A 27054-nucleotide genomic window follows, 5' to 3' on the forward strand; every position below is an offset into this window, starting at 1 on the left:
AACTCAGAAACATCCTATTTTTAAACAGGATTTAGAAATGCAGGGGCAAGGGGCCAGACAGTGACACAAGGTTTGATTCCCTATATGGAAGATGGTGAAGTTCTGGCTCCAGCACAGGTCTATCAGGTGGCTGATGGCAAAGTTTTCAGATGTAGAATTCTCCCCAACAGGCTTAAAATCTACTAGTCATCACCAAAATGCCCACCATAGTCTTCACCTCTTGTAAATGCCTTTGCTTTACAGCATTCCTCTGTGGTCATGCTCAGGTCCATTGGTGTGGACTGGGAGCCTGTCACACAACTCTTGCTGCAAGAGCAAACCCAGAGAAGCAATGCAGGGCCTTAAAGCTTTGTAGGATTGATCTTTCCTGGTTGCACTGCTCCTCACTTACTCTTGGGCAGATATCCAGGCTTCCTCTTCTCTGTCTCCTGTTTGACCTTCCTTCTGTCTGTATTCAGCCATTTATACAAAAGGTTGCCTGGAGCTGCACTGGTGCTTTCTGCCTGACCCCTTGATCTACTACCTCTTTCATCCTGAAATCCTTTGATATTCTTCAGGCTGACTCAAAGGGCAGCCAATTGGACACTGCTTTTCATGGGACTCTTGCTCTTTGTAGGAGCATTGGCTCTTCTGCACAAGGTCCAGTGCTGCATATCCTTTCATATCTTCACAGGCTTCTGCCTCAACCTCACAACCTCAGAGGAGAGATTTGATATTTTATTCTTGCCTCTTAGGAAACCTTTCCTCCCCTGCCTTTCCAGGAGTCTCCCATTTCCAGGTCTCAGCACTGATCAATGCCTGACTACTTTTGGTCAGTCTTCCTTGTGCAGTATCTGTGAATTGATGTTGGTTACCTCCATGCACAGCAGTGGTTTCAGTGCTTCAGCAGCATTGCAGACCTGACGTTGCTGGAGGCAGAAGAAAGGTGGGATGCTGCCTGTGTCCCATGCCTGCGATGGGCTCTGTGTTATCTCGGAGGAAGGACTAGCTGGCAGACTTTTCTGTGAGCCGTGACAGCGAGGCAGTAAGGAGAGCTGTCCTCACTCCATCTCCTCCTGGGAAAACCCAAAGAAATGTGGGATTTACACCAAGGGGGAGGACAGGTATTCTGTGAGTTCATAGCTGGCTCTGGCCAGAGGATTCAGAGCAGAGGAACAGAAAATCGCACCAGCTGGAGAAGACACCACTGCTCTCACCAGAAGAAAGGACTGGAGCCAATAAGCAGCAATAACCTTGCCCTGGGTGAGGAGGAGCAGATTCAGAGCCCAGCAGAGAGCCTTCCGGACAGCAAGGCCTGAGGCCCACTGGGAGTTTAAGGTCTCCAAGGCCTGGGTCCAGCTTTCAAGTTCAGCTTGGGATGCCAACACTATGAGTCAAGGAAGACCCAGAGAGTCATTTTTTCCATGATAACCTTTCTTTTTTGTTAAAAGCCTCTGTGAAGGGTAAATGTGAGGTTTGAGCTCAGTTCCCTGGGTTTTGGTGGGGAGAAGGCCATAGCTGTGCCATGTGCAAGCCTTCAGGCCACTCTCACAGCAGATTTAAATGCCTTGATAGGGAGGGGGTTGCTTGTACCAGGAAAACGACAGAGTTTTCACTCTTCCCTCACCCTAAACCACAATGGAGGGTCAAAGTGAATGTGGTGGGTATTTGGGTTTAGGTTTCTCTAACTGTTTCATCATGCAGTTCTAAAGAAGACCTCCTTAACCTAACCTACCCTACAAGCAACTCTGAGAAAACTTTGTGTCCCTTTTGGAGTGTTTCCCCTGGGCACTCTGACTGGATACTGCATATGTTTTACTGAACCCATTTCAGAGCAATGGGGTTTGTCTTGGCTAAGCCATCTGATTATTTTGCAGTTTCATGCCAGCTGATGTGACTGTGAGCTGCTGGCTGACTTCTGGTCAGGGTGTGACACACTTCTCTCTTCCTCAGGGGAATCTGTGAGGCAGAGCTGATTGCTGGGTGGATGAGAAATGTACATCTTGCCTCACCTTGAGGCACCCTCATCTGTGGTTGTTGCTGTGTCTTAGGCTGTGTCTTTAGTTCCTTGCTCTTCTCTGCTGTGGAGTGCTATGGTGGAGGAGGACAGTCGTGGTGAGCCTGTTGTCTTTCCTCAGACCTGTGAGGGCATGCAGTGTAAATGTGAAAGACCTCCCAATGTAATTTCCTTTAATCTTATTCTCCTGTCATTCCCATTCAGTGGTGCAGGAGCATTGCCACCTTCCTTTCTGGCCTTGAAGCTCCTTCTCCTGTTCCCGTCCTTCTCCTTCAGCCAAATGGCACACCCTCTCACCAACCAAGAGCTGCTTTCCTGGTGGGGAGGAGGGGAGAACAAAGCCACTGAGTAGGAACATAGAGGGGTTTCTTCATCAGTTTTATCCATCCTCTCCCAGGCTGTCCTTCCTCTCTCTTTGCACAGCTTGCACAGCTGCCAGTCCCTCCCAGAACACTGGACTCTTTCTACACCTCCTCTCCTTAAACAAGAGGTACTTGGCTGTACCCTGAGGTGTCTGCCCTGTGCAGAGCACCTTGTCTCAGTGGGTGGCCAAGGATGGAGTCACTCCTAAGGCTATCCCTGTTCTTGCTCCAGTACCAGGGCTTGGTTCACATGTGGCTGGTGTGCTTACTGGCCTCTGCCTCTTTGCTGGAAGATGTTCTGGAAGATGGTTCCCCTGTTGGCAGTGGTCTTTCCCTGGGGGCTGCCCCATGAAAAGTGAAAGGTTAGCCTCAACAGCTGTTCCTTGGGACAGCAGTCTCCAAGAAGTACTGCAGGCTCTTTAGGCAGATGTCTTTTGTCTTGAAGGCAGTCTGCCCACTGGCAGATATGGCTCCTTTTTGGTTAACTGTACCATGCTCTGCTCATTAGCTGCATGCTAAACACTTTTTCAAGTAGATGAAACTGGAGCAGCATCTTCCTCCTGTGCCTGATTACACTGCAACCGTGGAAGAAGGATATTTTGGCAAATACTGTGAAATAACTTCACTTCCTGGTAACAGAGTGAAAGAGATCTGCTCTCTGCAGTTGTGGCCTGCAGAAGAGAAAATGCTTCTAAGAAGCAGCAGGCCATTGTCTCTGCATGGTGCTGGCAGGAAAGGGAGACACTTGGACTGGTTTGTGCTGCGTATATTGCCAGAGATCCACAAGGTGTTGGATAGCAGACTGGAGTCCACAGAAGGAGGTCTGTGGTCTGTGCAAAAGAGAGGGCTGGGTGAAGGGGAATGAGAGCCTGCACATCTCAACAGCAAGTGAGAGCATGCACTTGCAAGAACTTTCCAGGATTTTGAGCATGAGTGAAATAACAACCCAAGTTACCCTCAAGCAAGGTAGGAGAAATTCTTGAGGTGCTATAAATAAATACAATAAAATCTGGAGAGAAAGCACCTGGATCTGTAGTCCTGAGGACAGAAGGTCTTCTATGTCAGTAAGCAGCTAGCTGCAGGGGATGGGCAGGCAGCTTGTGAGTCTAAGGCATTGTGTCCTCCAGGGCCAAGATCTACATGCAGGAAAGGGAAACCCAACTTGCTCTGTGGTGGATTTGCTGCCCACTTTGGCCATGCAGCCTCCTGCAGCACCTAGACAAAGCTGAAGGCTCTTTTAGTCTTGTTGCTAGGTATGGGAGCTCAGCAAAGTGAGAGATAAGAAGGATGATGCCTCTCTTTCGGCATCCTCTGCAGTGGTAAGCGATGGGCATAGGACTGAGCAAAGGTCATTCACAGAAGGAAGAAACACTCCCAGAGGTCCTGAGGTGTTCTCCAGGAACGTCACAAAGCAATCATCATATTCAGTGTAAAGGTTGTATAGCTGCAGGACTACAGGTGTGAGAGTTACATTTGCCTCCCCGCAAAGGTACATTAAGTTGCACATACCACATGATGGCCTCACCGTAAGGCCCCGTGACATGTGGCCTACAGGTTATGTCTCACCTGCTATTAATAGCCCTGTCTTGATGTCTTTCCATGATACTCTTGCAAAGAATTTTTTTTTTCTCCTCCTTCTTCAAGCCAATTGCCAGGTGAGAAGCCAGGCCCTTGAGCAGCATGGCTGTCACGTTTCTCACGTTAAGCAAGGCTTGCTGCTCAGCCTGCCTGGGCAGTACGAGCATCGTAGATCTTGAATACCGTGTTCAGTTTTGGGCTCCCCAGTTGTAGAGGGACAGGGATCTGCTGCAGAGGGTCCAGTGGAGGACTAGGAGGATGATGAGGGGACTGGAGGGCATGGCTTATGAGGAGAGGCTGAGGGACTTGGGGCTTTTTAGTCTGGAGAAAAGAAGACTTAGAGGGGATTTGATAAATGTTTGCAAGTATCTGAAGGCTGCCAGGAGCGGGGGACAGGCTCTGCTCACTTTTCCCCTTTGACAGGACAAGGAGCAATGGGTGTAAGTTGCAGCAAAAAAGGTTCTGCCTCAACACAAGAGGGAACTTCTTTACTGTAAAGGGTCACAGAGCACTGGAATAGGCTTCCTATGGAGGTTGTGGAGTCTTCTTCCCTGGAGACTTTCAAGTCCTGTCTGGATGAGTTCCTCTGTGATCTGTGTTAGATTGTATTGTCCCACTCTGGCTGGGGGGCTGGACTTGATGATCTCCTTGGGTCCCTTCCAACACCTAATATCCTGTGATCCTTGGGTACCACTTAGCATCTCAGGAGAAACCTGGGCCATGGCTTGACACCTGATAAAAGTGAGGATGACATGACAGTCTCCTCTATCAGCAGTGTGTTTACAGAGGGAAGTTCAGGTGGGCAGAGGAGATCAAGAGGGAAATGGGAGCTTCTGTAAGGGAGGTTGCCAGTGGAATGCTTGGCAAGGAGGAGACAGAAGCATGAGAGAATGGTTTGGGAGAAGAAGCAATGAGCTGAGTTTCTGTCTGACCAGGAGAACAAACCTGTTGCTGTCACTGTGTCCTTTAAACAGTCGATTTCTTGTTACGCCTGCGTGCTTTCAGTGCCAAACTATATCAAAAGAAAACAGAACCGCCCTCTATCTCTCTCTTTGCCTCCCCTTCAGCTTGTTCCCCTTCCAAGAGACAGGGAGTAGTGACCTTCACCTCCTTGTTTGTTTTTTTTTTTCATGGAAGGGGTGGTAAGCCACACATCGTACATGCTGCTTTTAAACTGTAAATAAGGCCAGGATGGAGAAGGATTATATAGTCCAGGTTAGATGAAGGAAATTGAACCTGCCCTTGAAAGTAGGTGATTTTTTTTCCCAGCCTTCCAGTGATAAGGTGTTGGGTGGAACTCTGTTAATAATCCCCACTGTAGACATTACATAGTGATATCAGGTTACATCAGACAATCAGCTGCTGCCAGCTTTTTGTTGCTAACCTTACGGACTTTGGTTCCAGTGCAAACTCTGCGTTGCCTTGTCAAATGCCTTGGGACAGAAATGATTGTGGCTCTGTCTTCTTCCTGCCAGACCAATTTGCTGAAAGCCCATGGTTGCCCTGGGAGAGACAGGTTCTCCTGCTAGTTAGAAATGTTCTTGTTCCGCAGCTCGGGCACTTCTGTGCTAGAAATATTCGAAAGAGTTGCCAGGCTTGGTTTATTACAGGCTGCTCTAGGCAACTTGTAAGACATACAGGGTAGGTGAGGATTTAAGTACCAAAAGGCTTTTGTGGATCACAAAAACACCTACATATAAAATAAAGTCAATGAGGTGACCCAGTTTGTGCTGCTGGGTGTAGAGAATTTTTTCCTGCCCTACCTGCAGCTGGAGAGCTTGATCTTAAAGTTTTGGCTGCTACTCAGCACAAGCTGGGTCAGAACGTGTGCTGGCCTCTGAAAGTCAAGCTTGCAATTTCTTTTTCACCCATTGCCTATAATCAAGTTTCTCAGCTCCAGACATGCCATGTTCCAACAACGATGACCTTTTTGCTAGACACTATGGTTTGCACATGTAGAGCTGATACAGGTGATTAGAAAGTCACCCAGAATAAAACACTGCCCCCTTTGCTGGACTGGTTCTTCCTGGGTTCAGAGGAGTGACAAGCAATAAACCCATATGAAAGCCACTAACCTCAATAACCTGGCTTAGATTTCACACAGGGAACAAATATAGTACATGAGCAAATACAGTTTCACTATGTAATTTCTCAGGGCAGAGTTTTAAGTTTAAACTGCTTTAACTTTAAACCAGTAGAAAAGCAATTTAAGCCTAGGGAAGGGGAGGCTAAGGAATAAAACCAAAATTGCTTCTAGCAGTTCACATAGCTCTGAAGCAAAACCAGCAGGATAAAACTCATGCTGACACTGCAGAAAATAGCACCTTTAAGTTGCATTGGGTGGGTCAGGGTTTGTATTGCTGTCTGAAGGTAAAGAGGTGACACTCAGTATATCTAGTTCAGGTTGTACACTAATATAGGGCCTGGCCTGCAAGTCTCTGATGAGAAGGCAGGAAGATGAAAAGTAGCTCATCTTGGTTTTTTTTGTTTTTTTTTTCCTGGGTGAATTTCTGTCCTCAAAGAGAATAGCTCTCAAAAATACACTCCTTCAGCACATGGGTCAGCCAAACTTCCCTGCATGTGTTTGCCTCTACTGTTGCCTCCTGGCTGCTGTAGGGGCAACACAACAGAAGTTATAGGAATGGTCTGTGGATGTGGAAAAGAAAGATGAATGTGGTGCAGCCCAGAAGGCTCCTGCTTGCTGCAAAGCCTTGCCTAGACTTCAAGACACCAGTATTTTAGAGGAGAAGCCAGAAGCAGGGAGATCTCTGGGGTCCCATTTGCCATCTGGAGTGTCAATGTATGAACATCTGACCCTTGTGCTGTGTGTTGCTTTTTCTACCTTGTTTTCATGGAGTGGGTGCTGAGGCTGTTTTCCAGTACTTCAGGGGAGAATGATCATTTACATGTAGGCCACTGTGCTGGGAGGGCTTGCTTAGCACTGGCTTGCTGCATCTGTCTCTTCTGGGAGTCATCTAGGCTGGCTGTGCAGAACATGCTAAAGAAAGTGATTCCAGGAAAGTTAGAGTCATCATCAGAGGAAGATACCCAAAAAGCTGCACCTTGGCAAGCTAACTGAAGCAGGAAGGGTTGCTTGGCAGGTCCAGCATGCAGTGCTAAGGAGAGAGCTACAGTCTGGCCAACTTCACAGCCCAAGGGACTGTCAAACAATGGAGCTTTTGCTAACTCTGTGGTGTGGGCCATGTGGCATCAAGTTGTGGACTGCTCTATGAGCCACAGTGGAGAAAGCAAACCATCTCAAATCTGCTGAATGGGGAAATGCCATCCTAACCATTAAGAAAAGAAATTGGGAGTGATTTTGAAGTAGCACAATGCCAGAGAAAGCCAGTCCAGAAAGGTCTCAGAGATGTAATTATAGCCTGCAATCAATGCTGCTCTTATCCATGCTGCTAATGAACATACACAAGGCAAGCGGTTTTGCTGCTCCAGGGCTTCTTGCAATAGAAATAGCAGCTCAGTAATAACTAGCTGCCTTGCTTGATTAGGGCTCACTTTGCCTTCTCCCAGTTTCCCAGCCTTTGGTGCATGCCCTCCAGAGATGTGGGAGCTGCACAAGGCTGCTCAGGATGCGATAACCAGGCCAAAGCATAGGGGAGGTTCCAGCACATGCGGTTCCATTACTGGTACACAGAGAGCTGGATGATGAGGGATTGGCTTCCCAGGGGGTGAAAAATGCTATCTTTCAGGATGGGAAAGAATCCCAAAGCCTCAGAAACTAATTGCACAGTGGAAGAACTCTTTTAGGTGCCAAGTTATGTTTGACAGCTTACTCATGGCAAGAAAGAGCAATGATTGCTCTGCTTCTCCAGGGAATGAAGCACAGAGAACAGGAGCCAGCTCCTCTGTGCTACCAAATCAGCTGTTAAAACGACAGCGCTGTGCTGTTAAAGTGTTTCCTGGCATGGGCTATGCTTCTCCTTTGCATGCTCAACAGAAAATAGGACTTGCACCTATGGCTTCAGTCCAGACAACACCTGCCAAGTGGGAGGAGAGGCTGTTGCTGCCATGGAGGAGTCATCTTCCTGAACAGATAGGGGAGGCCAGAGGCAGTTCTGTGGCATGTTTTTTTTTTCCTAGCATTCATTTTTTTCCAAACAAATGAGCTCTGTGTTGGCCTTGAAATAATCACAGCCTTTCAGAAAAGTAGGCTCTGGCTGCTGTGTGTAAATAATGACCAGAACTGGAAGAGTCCTGGGACCAGAAGAGGAGGGATTGCTGTGCCAAAATCTGACCTGGAAACCAGCCTTGAGCACCCTCCAGCCTTATCAAGAATACTCCTCTCAGAAGGCATCTTAGAAGTATATTACAAAATCCATCTCATTGGAAGAGACCTCAAAGATCATCCAGTCCAACCCTCAACCCAGCACTGAAGGGTCAAGTCCCTAGGCACCAGATCCACATGCTGCTTCGACACCCTCAGGGACGGTCACTCCACCACTGCCCTGGGCAAACCATTCCAATGTTTGATAATCCTTTGTGTGAAGAAATATTTCATAAGATCCAGCCTGAACTTCCCCTGGTGCAGCTTGTAACCATTTCCTCTAGTCCTGTCACTTGCAACCAAGGGGAAGAGGCTGTCACCCTCCTTGCTCATCTCAATTTTCACATAACTGGGGACATTTCTTCACTGCATCAGCTGGAGAAAGCTATTTGGATGGTTATTCATCCCCACAGTTCAGTAACTGCAACAGTTTGGAGTGGTCTAATTGCCTGGGGCTGTGTTTACTAGGCCATGGAGATACTCTATACCAAGCTGTCAGTTCTCTGAGAAGAGAATTGCTTTCTCTGATCAGCTGAAAAGTTCCAGCTCTAGGGATCTTCCTAGGATTCAGATTTGCCAGTCTTTTTTCTCAGGGTATGTACTGCAGCTAAAAACTCCCTTGTTCACTGCTCACCCATTCCTCTTGCCAGGTCATCTGCACCTTCAAAACTCTGCTGGTTCCTGTTTACGTGGGTTTGAGGCTCCTAGTTCTCGGTGCCTCCTTGGTGCAAGGTGCTGTGCTGTAAGTTGCATCCACTCTTTTCCTGTAAGACCACATCTAAACTTCTTCTTTCTTCACATCTTTAAGGAAACAAATGCAATCCATCACTGGAACTTGGAAAGGGAAATGTAGCCAAGCATGAACACAGAGCTGAAAACCAAAGTCAGAGCTGAAAATACAGCTCTGAGCTAGCCTATGACCTCCTGTGTGTCAGAACAAAAGAGCCTTTGCTTCTGTCCGGCTGCAGCCAGAGCTGGGTGGAGCCTTATTTGGAGTAAGTTGTACAGAATGGGCTGAGAAGGCTCTCTGCGCGTAGCTGATGCTGAAAACATATTCTCTGCAGTAGGCAGACTGTCAGAAATGCAAATTCCCTGAAGGTGGAGCTGCAGGGTCCTGCCAGGTGGTGCTTTTCCCAGAGTCTGGTATTTTATTAATTAAAAACCTGACCTCAGGCCTTCTTTCTCCCTTGCTCTTCCTACCCATGATGGGGAAAATGCTTGTCATCCCTGGGGCTTTGCTAGGAGGGACTGGCTGGTGGCAAAAAAAAAAAAGATGAAAGTGTTGTGCCAGAATGGTGTCCTGTCCTCATGCAGCAAAGGCACCACTGAAACTGAGAGGCCCAAGAAGATCAGTCAGGACTAACCTGATGCCCAGTCCCAGCACCATGAAAGGCACAGTTCAAGCTGACAGGTAGCTTAGGGGTGCTCAAAGCAAGCACTCTGCAGTGTGGCTGTGCACCTGCAATATCTGGGGATCTAAGCAGTGCTTTAATGCTGAGGATTGAGCTTAGCTCTGTCCCTTAGACAGAGGGAAGCTGAGAGCCTGTGCTGACTCAGCTTGGCATGGTCATTTGTACGAGTTTCTGTGCCTTCCGTGAGTGAATTCTGCATGCATAAGTGTGGATTCTGGTGTCCTCAGCAAGGTGAGGAAGTGGATATGGACTGTTGCCTTAAAGGCCACTTCTATGCAGCACAGCCATATGGGCCGGCAGGTGCTGAAATAACCAGGATCCTGTACCCCATCCTGAGAGGTTACTTCAGAAAGAGGAGAGGCAAGGGGCAGAGATGGCTGAAGTAGCCAGTGTCCTGCTTCCCCATTCAGTCACCTTAGGGCCAGGAGTGGGCTTTTCTCAGCACAGCCAAGTTGCTTCTTGTTTCCAGTGCACCAGAGGAAGGTGGTCAGTATAAGCACCTGATCCCCTCATTCAGGGAATAACTGCATTACTATAGCTGAAACAAGACCTTCTTTCCTTGGTAGCATATACTGCTCTGATTTTAGAGGAAGATAAATCTGTTTTCCTTCTCAGCTTCTCCAAAATTACCCTGAATTGCCAGCTGCAGCATTCTCACATGGTGCCCACACCTAAAGACAATTTTGGGTTCTGAGGGTCCTAAGCAGCCTGGGACTGCTATAAGTTTCCCAGGTCTCAGAGTGGGCCACCAAGTCACGTGTGCAGTGCCTGTATTTGTTGAGGTAGGTGATTAGACACTAAAAGCCAGTAAAAAATCTTCCTGACCTGAACTGTTACTAAGCACTCAGGCTTAGACTAAAACACCTATTAGCAGAAATAACACTCACAAGACCGCTTGCCTGAACAAAAGCCATGTTTCCTTGCAGTAACACCAAGACTAAAAAAAGCACAAAAATGACTAAAACACAGTCATCCTGCTATTAACCCCCAGTGAGTGCGTCCCTGCTGGCTTTATGGCTCACTGTTTACCGGCACTGGGCTGTTACTGCAGGGCATTTAGAAACACAGAAAGATTTGTGTGTGGATTAATTCGTTGTCTAAGAAATCTTGTTGACTACTGACTTAAAAGTTAGTGCATGTCTGCTATAATTGTTTGCATGGCTGTAAAGCACTCAAGTGATAATTGTTCTGGTCTCTGAGGTGAAGTTCTTCTGCAGAAGCTACTGCAGAGTTGTGGAGGGTTCAACAGATATATTTATTTTCCATTTGCCTCTTATTGCAAGCCAGTCTGCTTGCAGACACCTTCTTCTTGCAGAAAGTATCATAGAATCATAGAATAAACCAGGTTGGAAGAGACCTCCAAGATCATCCAGTCCAACCTGTCACCCAGCCCTGTCCAATCAACTAGACCATGGCACTAAGTGCCTCATCCAGTCTTTTTTTGAACACCTCTGGGGACAGCAACTCCACCACCTCCCTGGGCAGCCCATTCCAATGCCAATCACTCTCTGTGAAGAACTTCCTCCTAACATCCAGCCTAGACCTCCCCTAGCACAACTTGAGACTGTGTCCCCTTGTTCTGTTACTGGTTGCTTGGAGAAGAGACCAAACCTCACCTGGCTACGGCCTCCCTTCAGGTAATTGTAGGCAGCAAGTAAAGCTGGCTGTGGCAGTCCTCAGCCCAAAATGAAGACCTATTCCAACATCTCCTATTCCAGTGATCAAGTGTACTGTTGAGTGAGGAGTGGATGCTACCATTCATGATCTTTGTCATCACGTTACTCTGAACTCCAGCTTGTAACACCATCAAGGACACAATCAGCTGAACTCAGAGATGAAGCAATACTCTTCATTTCTGATGGCCACCCAGATGCCAGTAAATCACAGCAAGTAGGGAAATACAGGAAACACACCTGCCAGGTGTCCAGAGGAACACGGTAAATGGTTGTACAACCCTGAGTAGGGCTGGAGAGGACTATTACATTTCTTTGTATAAAAGTGCCTGTCTCCCTAGTGCTGCAGTGTTACCACACAAACAGTGAGGAACTACAGTGCTGCTGAAAATGCTCCAGTTTTGTTCTGGCAGGGACCATAAAGGTGGAGAGCAGGCACAGGAGACTGTGAGTTCCCTAGCTGAATATTGTGTGCAGTGAAATGGGATGGTTTTCTTAGACTAACCTTGAGGAGTATTGTTGGAAGGTATGTTGTAGGTCAGTTTAGGTCTTCAGCTCTTGGAAGCAGGGTTTCCCAGCAATTATACTGGGAATATGGCTCTACCCTTCATTGCAGGATGCCTTGGGAATTACAGGTACCTTGCTACATACAAACAGTAACTGCCCCCTTGCCCCAAATGATGTTTGGGTTAGGACTTGCCAGCCTGGGGAAATTATTTTGATTCATGGCCATTTGCCTTCTCCCCTCACATCCATATGTCCTGTATCTGGCCAGGAGGTAAAGCAAACAAAGTGTTTTGGCAAGACTGCAGCATTGGCCAGAGCTCCTTTGATTCCTGAGGACTGTGCCACTTTCCCAAGACAGCAGTGCAGCCCTGGGAGAGGGTGTAGAGATGTGGTGGCATCTCCATCATCAAGGTCATCAGCATCCACATAATTGTGGGCTCAAGTAATGTCAGCTAGCTGTGAGAGTGGTCCTGCTTGGAGCAGACATCTAGAGATCTCTAGAGAGCTCTTCCCTCTTGAACCCAGTCAGGAGTCATTACATAAAAAGACATCATCGTAGTCTCAAGAAGACTCTCACACTAGAAACACCTGGAAGCTATAGAAGCATTTGTGGAGATCTCCTGAGCATTTCAGTGTCGTCTTTTGCTCTTTTGAGCATACACTTCTGAGGTTATGAAGTTTGAGCTTTCCCTAACCCAGGACTACATAGCAGTACCAGAGCAGAGAGATCTGTGACTAATGTACTGGCTGGAAGGGCTTGTCTGTATCCCTGTTCCAGGAGCCAAAGCACTTAATTTGGTGACTGCTCTGACTTATCTGTACCAAAGAAACATGCCAGCTGCAATTATTTTTTTCAGCAAAGACACCCTTACTCTGTTTTCAAGCCTTGTGTAAATGTCAATAACAAGTTGTTAAAGACTGCTAACTGCCTGGCACAGTACCCCTCCAAGGGGGAGATTAAGGACAGGCTGAGCAGCTTCTCTGGCTACAGCATGGCACAAGCTTGCTGATTTGAAGCTTAACTCCACCAAAAAGAGACAAGGATATAAATGTGGTTTATTGCAGTAGTTTAGAGCCAGCTGAACTGCCCAGCAGGAGCAAGTCTATGGAAATACTGGGGGAGTTTGGGAATGTTGTAATCAAGCCCCATACTTCTGGCTTTATGGCAAAGCTCTGTGCTATCCCTGGAGTGCAGGGTGCTCTTGGTGCTGCTGAGAGCTGTGTCCTTTGAACAGCCTTCTCCCACAGCACACAAGTGCCCTTCCTGCCCTCAGACCACACACAAACTTGAAGAAGACATTGTGAAACAGAGCTGGCCCTTGAGTTTGGTGATGCTTACACCGGTAGTGGTGGAAATGGCGTCACAGTGCGTAAGAGAGATGAGAAAAGGGCAATGCACTGCTGCAGAGCACGTAGGAGACACTCCAGAGCAACAGGAAGCCCCACAGTACATGTCTAGAAGGAGGCATCATTTATGTCTTGCCTTGTGGACAAGAGACATATCCCCAAACACCCAGTCTCTTAGTGAAGATCATTTGCTGATAGTTTGTGGAAGGGAAACCAAAGAAGAAATACTGACTGCACTAGGGAATTATACAATCTGTCTTAGGCCTCTCTTACACCACTGCTCCAGCATGCTCTAGAGGAGGGTGCTACACTGATAGCGGCCCAGCAGAGCCTGTAGACAGCATCTGTGAACCAACAGGAGATTGCACTTGGCAAAGGGAGTTAGATATGGATGAGAGGAACAGTTCTGCATAGGAGAGGGGAGCAAGTGTTCATGGACCACAGACTTCAGAAACCTTAACCTCCAGATCCCTCATCTGAGATCAGCATGACCTCCCAGCTTAGTTATCTCTGCCAATGTGTGGCACCAAAAATCATCAGGATAGAGGTTTGGGAACATCAGAGCTAAGTGTGGGAGAGGGGAAGGGAATGATGTGCTCCATGTTTATTAAACATCAACTGCATAATCACACCTGCCACTGAGGATTTTATAAGTACAGTGTCCTATAGCAAGGAACACCTTAGGAGAAAAATCCAAGAGCTCTCCTGGACCTTCTAATTCTTACACATTTCCTGGGCTGCCCCAGATGTCACCATTCCTAGCTTAAACTTCCTTATCTCTTCCACAGAAACCGTCATCAGATGGGGTTTCTGGCCACAAAACTGTTACAGGAAACTGCTGACTGCAGTTCTCTTACTCGTGAGCTTGGGTCAGTGTTCAGATGTGAAGGCAGCCCTGGCCAGGCCACTTAAATCACCTTAGGATATGCTGGAACAGAGAAGGGGCACAAATAGCTTCTAAGCTTGTATGTTTTTGTTTGGGTTTTGTTTCCTCTGCAATCAGAAAAACAATCAGGTGACTTTAGAAAGAGATCTGTTGTGTGTTTGATTAAAGTAACAGTAGTAATATATAAAGCATTTTTAGAAGCTCTTGGCAGCACTTGGTTAGATGTGGAGCTGACAAAGAATTTGGGAAGAAAAGGCAGTGGCAAGTAGTTGCCAAGAAAGCAAAGCCCTTGGTCTCCTGTTACTTCTCATGGCATAACTGCTGTCACCTGGAGGATTACTCTCAGGGTTTATTTTTTACCCACCTGTGCATGAAATATGACACAACATTTCTCCCCTCCTCACCACACCCCTCAGCCTGTTCCCAGGACCTGAGCACTCCTGCTGCAGAGCAGCTCTCAGCTGCCTTTAGGCAGACCTGTCACTCCCTGAAAGAATCCCACCATAAAGACAATGCCAGAAGAGCATTTGGGCATAAGCAGCAGTGGATGACAGCCAGCACAGGCTTCCCTGAGCCACAGGGGAAGACATCATCTTAGATCAGTAAACGACACTATACAATACACTTTTCCCAGGTCCACACAGATCCAAGATTACTGTCAAAGGGGGCAGTTTCATGGCTTGGAAGAGCTCACATCCCACCATTTCAAGATGCTTGGGTTTGTTATGCAAAGACTGAGCAAAGGGATCTAAGAAACAACTTTACCCAGCTGCTGTTGAAGGAAGCAGATTGCTCTGGAAAAGCAAGCTTATGAAAGAGTCAGAAATAATCAGTCAGTAGGTGCTTGGGTTTATTTCTATATAGAAAATAAGTCTAGGGTCACTCTGCAGGGCTCTGTAGTAAGGTGGGAAGTACTGCTTGCACAGCCCCTACCACAACTTCCTGCTTTTTGCCTCCTTCCCACAGCTTTCCTTCTTAACTTCCAAGCAGCAAAAGCCAGTAGCTGGTTGTTTGAAGTGCAACACCAAGAGCTGATCTTTGTGGTCAAAGCTATGTCAAATCCCACAACTAGCCCTGGCTTGTTCAGAGCTGTTTCCTTTCTGCAAAAGGACCCCTTTCTTACCAGTGCTTTCTACCAGTGATATCAGGAACAACTACTTTAAGGTGAAGAATCACTGCCTTCATCCTGGTACTAGAAGAGAGCAACACCTGTCCCAACACCCCCCACCTTCCAGTACCCAGATCAAACCAAATCCAGGGAAGGACTGAGACTTGTATATGTACATAAGTGCAGAAAAATCTATTCCTGACACTGGAAGCAGGGGAAGAGTGGAGAGTAGCTCAGGAACACAGCAGTTAATGGTGAAATTTAGCATGGAGACAAGGGCCTGGCTGCTTTTCTCCTTCCAGTGGATGTGGAGGCTCTGTAAGCACTTGTATTGCAGGAAGGCAGCAGGAATAGGCAACACCTTCCTGCTTCAGCCAGGACTTCACTGCAGACGTGCTCCTCCCTGCTAATAGCTGCGTGCAGGAAACTAGGACCAGGTCCAGAACGCTTCAGCAGCCTTCTGGGTGTTCAAATAAGAAGCGGGCAAGATACAGAGCCAACATTATTCCACCTTTATTTTCACAATCAGATAAAAAGAGAACCATAGTTTTTTAAAAGAGTCATTACATGGCAATTATAAAGTGCATTTTCCACTTGAACGTTGTGTACAAAAATATCTTTTAAAAACAAACATGCAGAACACCCCACAAGGCACTTCCAGGCACAGAGTGAGGAGAGCAACCCCTCGCTTCAATGTTCACATTGGAAAATGGAAACAAGGGGAAAGGGGAAAGGCCACAAGTATTTTTAAACCACTATTGGTCAGTCAGTTCCCAGCCTAGCTTTTACTTAGGGCATTGCTCTTCTTGCTCATCATCTGTATCCCTCCCTAAGCATACCCCATCCACAGCCTGAAAATGAACAGGCCCTTAAGGAAAGACCATGATCCACAGCATCCTAGACACATGCCTTGTTTCAGCCCACAAATAGCTCTCCATAGGCATTACAGCATGCCAGGAGAACATGACTTTTCTACAGTCAGTGTCTTAACAGCATTAACACCACACACTAAAAAAAGTGTAACTCAGACTTGCTTTAAGTTTAAAAAACCCAGTTCAAGCCTAGCTAGACAACAGTCCCTTCAAAAGAGACAAGATGCAGGCTTAAAGGGTTGACTTGGGAAGCTGCTGCAACAGAGGAACCAATCCAAATGGCCTCTGGGCCAGCAAGCAGCTTTACCATGTGGTTTAAGTGATCAGTGATGACAAACATCGGTGTTGGGTTTTGAAAAAGCAGCAGTTGAAGGCTAGCTATTCTTTCCACAAGCTCTTCTTGTCCCTTCTGGCATCCAATGGTGGTCACAATACACCTTCTATGTTAGGGTTAAACAGCTTGTAATTATTTTATACAGTAGCCTCCAGAGTTAAAAGCTAGATTTAAAAAGTTACCTAGTCTAGCCCATTGCTTCTTTCCAGCCAAACCATAGTCTGTTATAGGCACCCAAAAACAATATAAAGCTTTTGCACTAGAAAAAGTAAGATTCCCTTGATCTCTATTTCTACAAACTATTAAGTACTCTTGTCTTTAAGATGAAGGATAAAGTTACTCTGCTTGACCAGCATGCACAGAGCTTTGTGAGGCTGTTTGGCACTGCACAAGCTGGCTACCTCAGTGCACACCTAGAAGACAAGCCTTCTCTGAAGACACGGATGGCACACATCAGTGATTGGATTTCACATTCAGGGGTGATGTCAGGAAAATCCCACCTCTTACTCCTCACAGCTAGTTCCTTGCACAGGTGGAACAAGTCACCTTTTATGAGCAGAGATGTGAAGTTTGGGCATTTTCAGACTGAAATGGCAGCTACTGCTACAACAGCAGGAGCAGCTCAGCACATTGATGTTCCTCCAGTATAACAACAACATTCTCAAACAATCAGTGGCATGCCACTAGCTGCCAAGCAGTCCATGGCACAGAGTAACAAACCATTAGATCTTTCTAGAAGAAACTCCATTTCCAAAGTCTGCTTATCCCAAAGCATTGCTGGGATTGCACATACTGCCCTTTCAAGGCACTTCTACCACAGTAGATACAGAACAGTCACCTTCTTAGAACAGGACACAGCATAGAGGAACCATTTGCTCCTGTAACACCTTAGCATGACCTCCTAGACAGAACTTGGAGCCTCAGCTGGATAAAACCCTGTGTTACAGCCCACAGGAGGAAGAACTGCATTCTCAGAGCCCAGCATGGCCAACACTTGATTTTGGATTTGGGGAAAAGGCATCAATCATTTGTAGTTAAAGAAAGGTTTTGAAGGCAGCAGACAAAGCTGTCAACCCACAGCTGTGTTACAAGCACCACACAGCTACAACTATCTCTATTTTTGGTAACACGAAGGGTATAGTGAGTTTTTTCAAGATCAGCTGATAAAACAACTGGTGACTAAGCATATCAGATCCTCTCCCACAGACACATACGTCTCCTAATATGGAAGGCTGTAGGGCCACATGTCCTGTCACCACAGTTCCATCTTCATTTACAAAACACCCTTTCAGCTTCCAGTAGGAAGGACCTCACAGTACAAAGACACATGCTAGGAGAAGACTCCATCCCCCACAAGCCAACCATTCCATTTCACACCAGGCATGAGCCAGCTTTGCAAGGAGACTCCTGCAGCTGAAGTACAGCCCACTAGAAATCTAATGTTAGAACACATTCTGAAAAAACTTTTAACACCAGGCAAGCAATACAAAGCAGCCACCACTACATAGCTTAGACAGATAGGAACATTGCAGTGTTTCCCTGGAGACTAGCAGCTGTATAGAAGAGGAAGGAGTAGCAGCACTGAGACATGAGCTCCTGGTCCTTTGAGCATGTAGAAAGCCAATTATCTGAATTGGACCAGACCCTTTGTGCCAGAGATGATTCTCTGACTGTAAGCCCGCTGCCAGCAGATGGCCACACATCTGGTTTTGCTGGGAGGCTTATGCAGAGCTATACAGAGCCATACTTCTTCCACCATTCTGTACCTCTCACTCAGACCTGCTCCCAGGCCTGTGGACACGCCAACAACAGTTAGTCAATCAGGACTTTGTCCTTGGGTCAGTAGTAAGGCCCTAGCTTTTCATAGCCTGAATAGCTGGGCCACTCAGCAAAGAGGCCATAGGAACACCGAGGACTTCCAAACTGGTCAAAGGCACTGCCAAAGTCGGGCCCCTGTGGAGGACAGACAGCTTCCTGGGCAGACTTCAGTTCTGATCGTATGATTCGGTAATTTGTGCCCCTGTTGCTGTCCCAGTACACCTTCCCACTGCACTCAAACGAGATGGCAAACTCAACTTTTTCATGGGATTGAATCCCCTCAGGCAAGCTGATGTCAAAGGAGAATGTGTCCCGATCCAACCCTCCATATGTATCCTTGACATACTGGCATGGGTAATCTACAAAGCTTTTCCAGGTGTCAAATGTCATCCTGACCTTCACGGTCTTTTCAAAGGCAAGGTTCTTCACCTTCACTGTTCCCACAATGGATCGATCCTTTAGCATGCAGTTTTCAAGACAGACACAGTCTACCTGGAGACGGTTTCTGAAGTCCAGATAGTCTGCAGAGGGCTGAATGAAATCCAGGACAAAGCTGTCCCTCTCCACTGTTGTCAGGCCCACAAGGTTGTCTATCAGCTCGGTGATGTTTAATGGAATATCAAGTGGATCGTCGAATTCTGAGAACACCTTCACCATTGTCAGAGCAAGGCCTCTGCTATCTGCAAACGACACTCTCTTCTTCACCTTGTTGTGTGTGAAGGAGTTTGCTGCCTCTTCTGGTCCACTCACCTCTGTCTTGCTACTTAGCTGGATGCAGGGTCGCAATGGCTTGCTTGGCTTTGGAGCAATTTTGCAGGCACGCCTCTCTCTTCGCAGGGGTGAAGAACATAGGTATAGCTGCATTGCTACATCCACAGCCATTGTTTGTTTGTGAGGAAAATAGTCTAGTACTCTGGAACATGAGAAGGATCAGTTGATGTTAGAAAAGCATTTTAATGACTTTTTCAGACAACTGCTACATCACTTAGTCCCAGCCATCCCAAAGAAACCTGCTTCCATTAACCCCACAAATCCCTCAGACTTAAAGGCAGGTACTTACATCGTGTGATCTACAGACACAGTAAGAAACACGCTACAGCAGAAGTGGCAGGACCAGAGCCTGCTGTGCCCTTCAAAATCCCCTTCCCATTGCTACAGGGACCATTTGAAGAGATACACAGGCACTGTCCTAATAGGCTAGCAACAACAGGCTCCATAGTGTTCTTGACCCAAAACAAAGCCCGTGGCTCAGTCCTGTTAACATCCACAAAACCGAGATTATCAAGTTCCAGAGCTGCTGTGCTCTCCTCTCTCCAGGAGGCACTCTAAAGCATCAGAACAGATAGCCAAGTTTTTCAAAAGCTGCTGTATGAAACTGACCTCACCTTTCAAACCCCCAAATGTCTGGTATTTTCAGAGGCTAAAAAGCACTCATTTGGCTGAGCTGCACACTTTGCTCATTGCTGTCTCTAAGAACTGCTCCATCTAAAATGCATGCAAAAGTTATTGTAGAGATGGCAACAGCCTAACAGAGCAGCAAGGTAGAGACTTATCTGACATTACTCTGCACCTACAGAGAAGCTTCTTTCTTCCCTTTATTGCACTTTAAACCAGATACCAGCTCAGATGGTCCAGCAGGCTTTCCCTCTCTGAGTTTGCACCTCAAGCATCCACAACCCTTGTACTGCTGCACCACAGCCTCTTCTCCTCCAGTACCAAGCCCATTCCTCCAGGGATGCGGCACTGTCCCATTCTGTGCACCCAGAGTGTGGTTGCTCCTACTCAGCACCTTGCCAGATGCAGCCTTGGAGTTCCTTCAGCAGACAGAGACCTCCTAGAACATTGTACCGCTCCTGCTGTTACTCTCATGTTAGGTTTAGATGCTTTGGGCAAAATCCCTCTGGCCTGGCTCCAAATGAACCACTGGACAGATTTATTGCAACTTAAGTCAACTTGCTTGCAGCTGACCTTAATTATAGTATTCCCTTAATAAAAATCCCCTGTCTGGTTACAGACTAGGGTCCAAAGCTGCTCCCACCATGCAGAGAAGGGCAAAACAGTAGTGGTAGAAGGGGCCACTAGCAACTTGACATGGCAGAGCTCCAGCTGACACAGCCACACATAGCCAGCTCTAGTACTTGATTCTGCCCCCGTGCCAAGAAGAAGTGAGAGCTTCACTCTCCAGTTCAGTGCTTTAACTCCCCACCCTGCAACAACAACAGAGCAGCTCTGAGCAGGCTTTCACTGCATCCATTCAAAGGCATCTGTTTATTCGGAGTACATGTGCCAAGGCTGACTTCCCAGCACACCAACCAGCTAACTCCTGCGCTGCTGCCTTCAGCCCTTCAGCTCAAGGGCAGCAGTACAAGACAGACAGCAGATCCACCTGTCTGCTAACAGCATTCTGCTTTTCTACACCTGGTTTTGCCAAGTTTGTATTCACACACTTTAGATAGGTCATTTCCTTCTCTAATTTAACATGGCATCCCTGCTTCTCTTACTTAGGCTGCTTTCATTTGCATTGCATCTTTTCCCAGGGCAGTGTATTCAGCTGAATACTCAGGTTTCCTAGCAAGCCTTGGTTATTTATCTTTTATTTTTTAAGGATAAAGCAATGTGAAATACCTGGCCTGATCTGCATGACTTGGAACCTTTAAGAACTACATTAAGAATTTTTCATACCTTCTATCAGACTGAGCTATGTCCTTTTACAAATTTTTTTCAGCTTGTCTGATACCTCAAATGTCTCTTTGCTTAAGAGCCTGCTGATGCCTTACTATTAGCCCCAGAGTGAGGTTTCCATTTCTGGGTTTGTGCTGGTTGTTTCGAACTTTGGATGCTTTGAAAGTGGGAGCAGGGAAATAGTTCTGAGAGCTCAGAATACAAAGGGAGCTATAAGAAATAAGTGGTGCAAAGCTGACAGCCCTACGAAGGTACAGGGACTGATGCCTCTGGGCACCTTCCTGCAGCTTTGCCCTCTCCAGTCACTGCTCACCCTTCCTTCACTTCTAGGAGGGAGAGGCAGGTCAGAGGAAAAGAAGTTTATTCACGACTACATTAGTAAAACCCCTTTAACTGCTTTCCATTCTGCTTCCAGCCCGCTTTTGAACAGGTAACCTTCTCGCAGAGGGCTGCATGTGCACCAGCAGCCAAGACAGCTGTTTTCAGACGTGACACGCTGCTGGGTGAAGCAGCACTCGGCCTTTCTACTCTCTTATGTCCGGTTCGGAATAGCCCAGGCCGGGCCCTTCCGCAGGCACAGCTCAGCTTGCATAGGTATCTCCCTGCACTCAGAGTTACACGTTAACCCTGCGGTAGCCCGGCCCTCCGGCAAGTGAAAGCAGCACCGCAAACCCAACCCCACCGGAGCTCGGCAACGAAATGTCCCGCCGCCTCGGGGCTACCGCTCCCAGCTTACCCCAAGAAGCCCAGAGTGATGGGCTCTGCCTCCCACCCTCGGTAGCAGCACGGCGGCGAGAAGGGGACCAGAGGGGGCTGCGGGGCCACACCGAAGGACACGGTGGGCACTCAGACAAAGGGCAGTAGGATCAGAGGACACGAGGGCCATACCTGGTGCACTGCATAAGGCCGGTCCCAGCACCACCAAGCGCACCGCAGCGGCCGGGACGGCCCCGGAGCCGGCGCCTTAAGGCCGCCCGCCCGCACCTCCCGGTCCGCAGCGCAGCCAATGAGCGCTCTCCCGGAGCGGCCGCGGGCCAATAGGCGGCCGGGCGGGCGGCACGCGACGGGCCGAGGTTCGTGGCAGGCGGCGCTGCGGGCGGGGCGGGGCGGGGCGGCGGGGCGGGGCGGGGCGGGTCAGCCGCCGGCTCCTGAGGGGCAGGGCCGCGGGGCCGCGGGGTGCTGCTCAGGCAGCCCCGGCCCCCCTGTCCTGTCAGGGCTGCTTGTTTTGGCTCCGTGTCAGGCCTTCGATGCTCTTAGTCCCGCTCTGTTTGCTGACAGCCCTGTGCCGGCCCTGCTTGTCCAGAAGGCGAGAGTGGGCCTTTGTGAACTTGGCAGTGCCAGCTTAACGACTGGACTCGATGATCTTAGAAGGTCTTGACCTTAACTAAACCACTTGACCTTAACTTAAACTACTCTACGATTCATTCTGTGAATCTGTGAACATCCACGAAGCAGGAGATAAGGGCTAAAAGTACAGGATCTGTGTTGGAGAATGACGAAAAAACTTTCTGGGGCACTGGCTTCTTGTCTGAGGTGGCCCAGGGTGTTTGGGCGCCCAGGAACGGGTGGGGAGGAGGGTTACTCACACAGCCCTGCCTTCAGATCACAGCTCCGGGCTGTGGGGCTGCTCTGGCACTGGGTAGACATCTTCAGAGGATATTCCAGCATCCTCTTTCCAGACAGTATTTATGGTGTGGAGTGGAAAAAATTACATTGCCTTGGAGGTGACTTACAAGAGGGAAAAACACCTGTGGGGCCCAGCTGCCCTCCTGCCGCCAGTTCCCGTCTCTGCTCTCTCGGGGCTGCTCCTCAGTTTGCTTCAGTGCAAGCCCAGTCCTCAACGCTGTGAAAAGTGTTCATGGAGCTGGCTGCCATGGCAGGGAAGCAGCTTTGGTGACAAATGCAACCTCCATGGACAAGCAGTGGAGTCTGCAAAGCCTGCTGCCAAGTGGGGATGCTGCATCTACCTTCTGCCTTTGATAACAGTGGGGTTAATAGCATTTGCCTCTTTTTGTGCCATATCTGGCCTCTAACTGATGCAAGTAATGCTGCTTTCTCATGTCTCCCTTACAGAGCATAAAAGCAGGATTGAAGTGTCAACATATGTTTTCAATTACCTTGTGGAAACACACAGAGCTATTGTTAAAGCCAGAGACTTCCTGCTGGAAGCTGCCATTTCATAACCTTACTACTCTGCAAGCCAAAATGGTTTTGTTGAAGGACAAAAAACTCACATTATTTTCAGTTTTATAAACCTTTTTTTTTTTTTTTTATAAAGACAATTAAAAGATTTCAAGTTGGGGAGTGAGAGCTGAAAGACGTAGCTGCTGCAGGAGTCTGTCAGCCTTACAGCAGTATTTCATGTGCCGAGGGTACGGCGGGATTTCAGCATGTGCTATTTAGTGACAGGCTTTGCAGAGAGAACGAGGGGAGCCATTGCCACAAAGCAATGGGCAGAGCCCTGATAGGGCAGCCATGGCAAATTGGCTTTCTCTACTGCTGCCTCCTCCAGGCAGTGCCACCACAGCAGCCTGGCTCAACATCACTGAGCTTGGGACAGCAGACTGGAAGTGGTGAATTTAATGGGACTTGTTGATACTGTGATACTGTGATACTGTAAAACCCATGAAGCCCCAATATGACTTACACTTGTCTGTTTACTCTGATGCGGGTTTCTCCTGCACATTTCTGGCTGTTCAACACCACAGTGGTGCCAAGATGTTGGTTAGCCTCTGAGCTGTGTGGGTTTTGGCCAGCCATCCCCCAACACCAGGAAGAGGATTCGTGTGAGGTGGCATAGGGTGCATTTCTGTCCTGCAACACAATCCATGTTTGCCACGAGTGGGGCAGGGTGTTTCACAACTGCTGCCTGGTGTTTGCTCCCAAAGCAAAGGTAGGTAGAAGTTGGGGCAGGGTGCTGGGGCAGGTTGTGGACATAAGCTGTTATCTTTGAGGAGCTAAGATAGTGGCTATATTTAGTTATGTGCTAGGCCCTTGCACAGTGGTCTTTGTGATTTCCTCGTAGCTTCCCACCCCTCCCACCTTGCTGAGCAATGAGGAAGAGCTTGCTCTCTGGCACAGCAAAGAACATCTTGGAGTGTTTCTTCCTGGGATAATGTTGTAGAACCAGTCCCGTCTATGAGAGGCAGCTCTGGAAGGAAGGTCCCACTCTCCCATTAGGTCTCATTTGGGGTTCTTTCTTGGTTTGGATGGAGGATTTAGTCTAGGACTTCTGGGGTGCAGCCCTGCTGGCTTGATGAGGGAAAGGAATCAGAGCTTCTCTTTCCCTTCTGTAGGACAGCCTTTCTTCCTGTGCCACAGTCCTTCAAGTATCACCTCTACCACCGGACTTGAGTAGGTCTTTGGGGAACCTTCCTTGTCTTACCACTTCCTCTGGTGTCTTGTTAGAGGCAAAGAGAGATGGAACATCTTCTCCTCCCTGTTGGGAAGCAGCAGGATACTGTGACAGCTTCAGCTCCCAGCAGCTGGCTGCTGGGCAGCCCCAGCCGGGCCAAGGGTGTTGTGCAATATGTCCACACTGCAGCAGGCTGTGGGGCCAAGGCTCAAGGGTGCATGTTGTAAACCAGTGGAGCAGCTGATGTAACAGCACTGCTCAGGGAGCCACGCCAAGGCTGCTGCCATGGAGTAGCCCATCCCACATCACATGATCCATGCCATATCAACAGCCCTCTCCTTCTATGTTTTTCTTCCTATCACTCCAGCTGCCATCCCCCATCCCTGCCAGTGTGCACGTGAACCCCAGTCTCCTACACCTCCGTGCCTGCCTGCACCCCCAGCCTGACCAGGAATTCCCGAAATCATGGTTCTGGAGAGGTCTCCATCCCTGGCTTCTAAAAGTCCTTGTGACAGCAGCAAAGGTCCCAGATGTCCTGTGCTTGCTGCAGCAGCCCATGGAGGCAAATGAGGCCTGCCATGGTTATGCACCAGATACTGTTGCAAAGTTGGTGCTTGCCAGCAATTTCGAAATCATCATTGCTGAGAAAATGCTGCTGCCTTTAATCCAGGCTGCAATGTTTGCACCAAGCAGAGGGTTTTTAAGTCCACCAGCCTGTAACAAGGCTGTGAGGGTAACTCTGAAGTAATTTTAATCGAATGTTGCTTCATATCAAAATGCAAAGGGAGAAGCTAATTTTGGAGTATTATTTGTTATTGAGGAAGAAAGCCTGACTGAAACAGAAGATGCTATTTTGGGCAGTACTGAGGCGCGGTGGGAGAGGCAGCCAGGCCAGTGTAGTACCCTAAAAATGATGGCAGTTGGCAGCATGACATACTGTCCTTCAGGAAGGATGTATCTATGGCTGATCTGGGTGTCTGTCTAGCTGGCAGTCCTCCTTTATCCTTTCTAGACATACTAGTGGGTTTCAGTCACACTTGACAGGGGAGTGGGAAGCTCACAGACCTCTTCTAAAGTTTTTGAGAGTCAACAGCTGGTGGGGAGAGACCCAATGAGTGTCCTCACACAGAAAAAGTAGAGTGGGGCTTGGCTGGGGAGGTCTTCCAGCCAGTACACTGTCTGCTCCAGCTGTCCAGCCACCACTGGCAGCCCCTGTCATGGGGCTGTTCATGGAGTGGTTGAAAAAGCTGTGATCATGGAAGTGAGAGGGACACCATGATGGAAATCTGTAGGAAACATGGCTTCTCTCTCTCCATAGTTCACCACAAACTTGGTCTTAGCTGCAACTGAGGTCTGATGTATGTTCCTTGGGACTTTCTCCTGGTCACAGGCCTCTTCAGCTCCTGTAGGGTCACAGCACACACAGCTCCATCAAAGGACAGGCTTGAGAAATCCTGCTGGACTTGTTTTATTTCCATAGGTCTCAAACTCCTGTGGCCATCCTAGGAAATTAAACAAAGAGCATTCAATGTCCACTTATTGTGGCCTTCCAGTATCTGAAGGGGGCCTACAAAAAAAGCTAGGGTGGGACTTTTTAGGATATCAGGTAGTGACAGGACTAGGGGGAATGGAGCAAAACTGGAGGTGGGGAGATTCAGATTGGATGTGAGGAAGAAGTTCTTCACCAGGGACAGGGTTGAGGCTCCATCCCTGGAGGTTTTTAAGGCCAGGTTGGATGAGGCTGTGGCCAGCCTGATCTAGGGTAGGGTGTCCCTGTCTATGGCAGGGGGGTTGGAACGAGATTATCCTTGTGGTCCCTTCCAACCCTGACTGATTCTATGATTCTGTGATTCTTATGTGCCCTAGTACCAAAGGAAATCCTGCTCTCAGTAAAGGCTCTTGACTGTGCCTTGGGGAGCTGTGATCCAAGGCAGAGGCCACATTGCTTCTCCTGGCTCTCTTCAGAAATGAAGAGTAACTTCAATACACTGGCTGCAGGCCTGAGGCAGGATATTTACCTTGGCATTGTTCCCTTTGGATCTCATATGCACTCACAGTCAAGCACCCCGAGATATGTGTACTCTGCCCTGCTGATGACCATGGCACCTTCCCTTCCAGCCCAGCATGCACAGAGATAGTAGTGTGGAGCCAGGTGCAAAGCCTGTTGTGGTACTGTGTGTTGTAGAAAAAGACTAGACCGTATTAAACTATTGGTTCTTAATAATAAAGATGCCCAGCAAGAGAAACCATGGAAATCCTTGCCAAAAAGTGGAGATTATAGGGGAGGGAATAAATGCAAATAAGTTACTTCAGAAGCTACAGCTTCCAGTGAAGGAAGAACTTAAAGGGCAGTGCAGAGAGACAAAATGACAGCACAGCAACCATAGGATGGGCACAAACAACAAAGAGATAAGCCCTTGGCCAGGCATACAACATCCTTGTCAAAAATGTTACAGCAGTGCTAGGGTTGGGACACTACATGCAAGGTACTAGGTTAAAGCAATCTCTTCCCAGAGACTGGGACCTAAGAGTGGATGGGCCCCTCCAAAAAGAGATGGGTACCTCCTGCTTTCTCAACATCTATGATCTCTTCAGAGAATTGCTCTAAGACTTTGCTTCATGCAAAATTTCATTCCCATCAGTGAAGTCTTGGAAAAATTTAAGCAAAACAAGGATGTTGGTTGTCTGCCCCAAGACCAAACATTGTGTTTTCTGAAGCTGATTGCTGTAACCCTATCATCTGAGACTCACAGAGTGTTTTGGATGACATCAGCAGCATGGCTGCTGTCACATCCCAGAGAAGGGCTCTATATCTAGGCTGGTTGCCCCACAGAGGGGTGAC

At 48.0% G+C, this 27054-nt stretch overlaps 1 protein-coding gene across 2 annotated transcripts; it reads right to left on the minus strand.

Annotated features, from left to right (window-relative positions):
- Window positions 1–15648: 15648 nt before the first annotated feature.
- PPP1R3B (protein phosphatase 1 regulatory subunit 3B) lies at window positions 15649–21783 on the minus strand. 2 transcript variants are annotated; one of them, XM_064148620.1, is made up of 2 exons: window positions 21746–21783; window positions 15649–19088 (listed from the first exon to the last, which is right to left on the minus strand). In XM_064148620.1, exons 1-2 carry the CDS (start codon window positions 21757–21759, stop codon window positions 18197–18199), a joined length of 906 nt encoding a protein of 301 aa, XP_064004690.1. In that variant the 5' UTR covers window positions 21760–21783; the 3' UTR covers window positions 15649–18196. The 2 variants fall into 2 exon arrangements, with proteins under 2 accessions (XP_064004690.1, XP_064004691.1); XM_064148621.1 differs by lacking the exon at window positions 21746–21783 and adding an exon at window positions 19561–19609.
- Between the last annotated feature and the right edge of the window lie 5271 nt (window positions 21784–27054).

Source organism: Pogoniulus pusillus, chromosome 9 (genome assembly GCF_015220805.1).
Source record: "Pogoniulus pusillus isolate bPogPus1 chromosome 9, bPogPus1.pri, whole genome shotgun sequence".
Taxonomy (NCBI): domain Eukaryota; kingdom Metazoa; phylum Chordata; class Aves; order Piciformes; family Lybiidae; genus Pogoniulus; species Pogoniulus pusillus.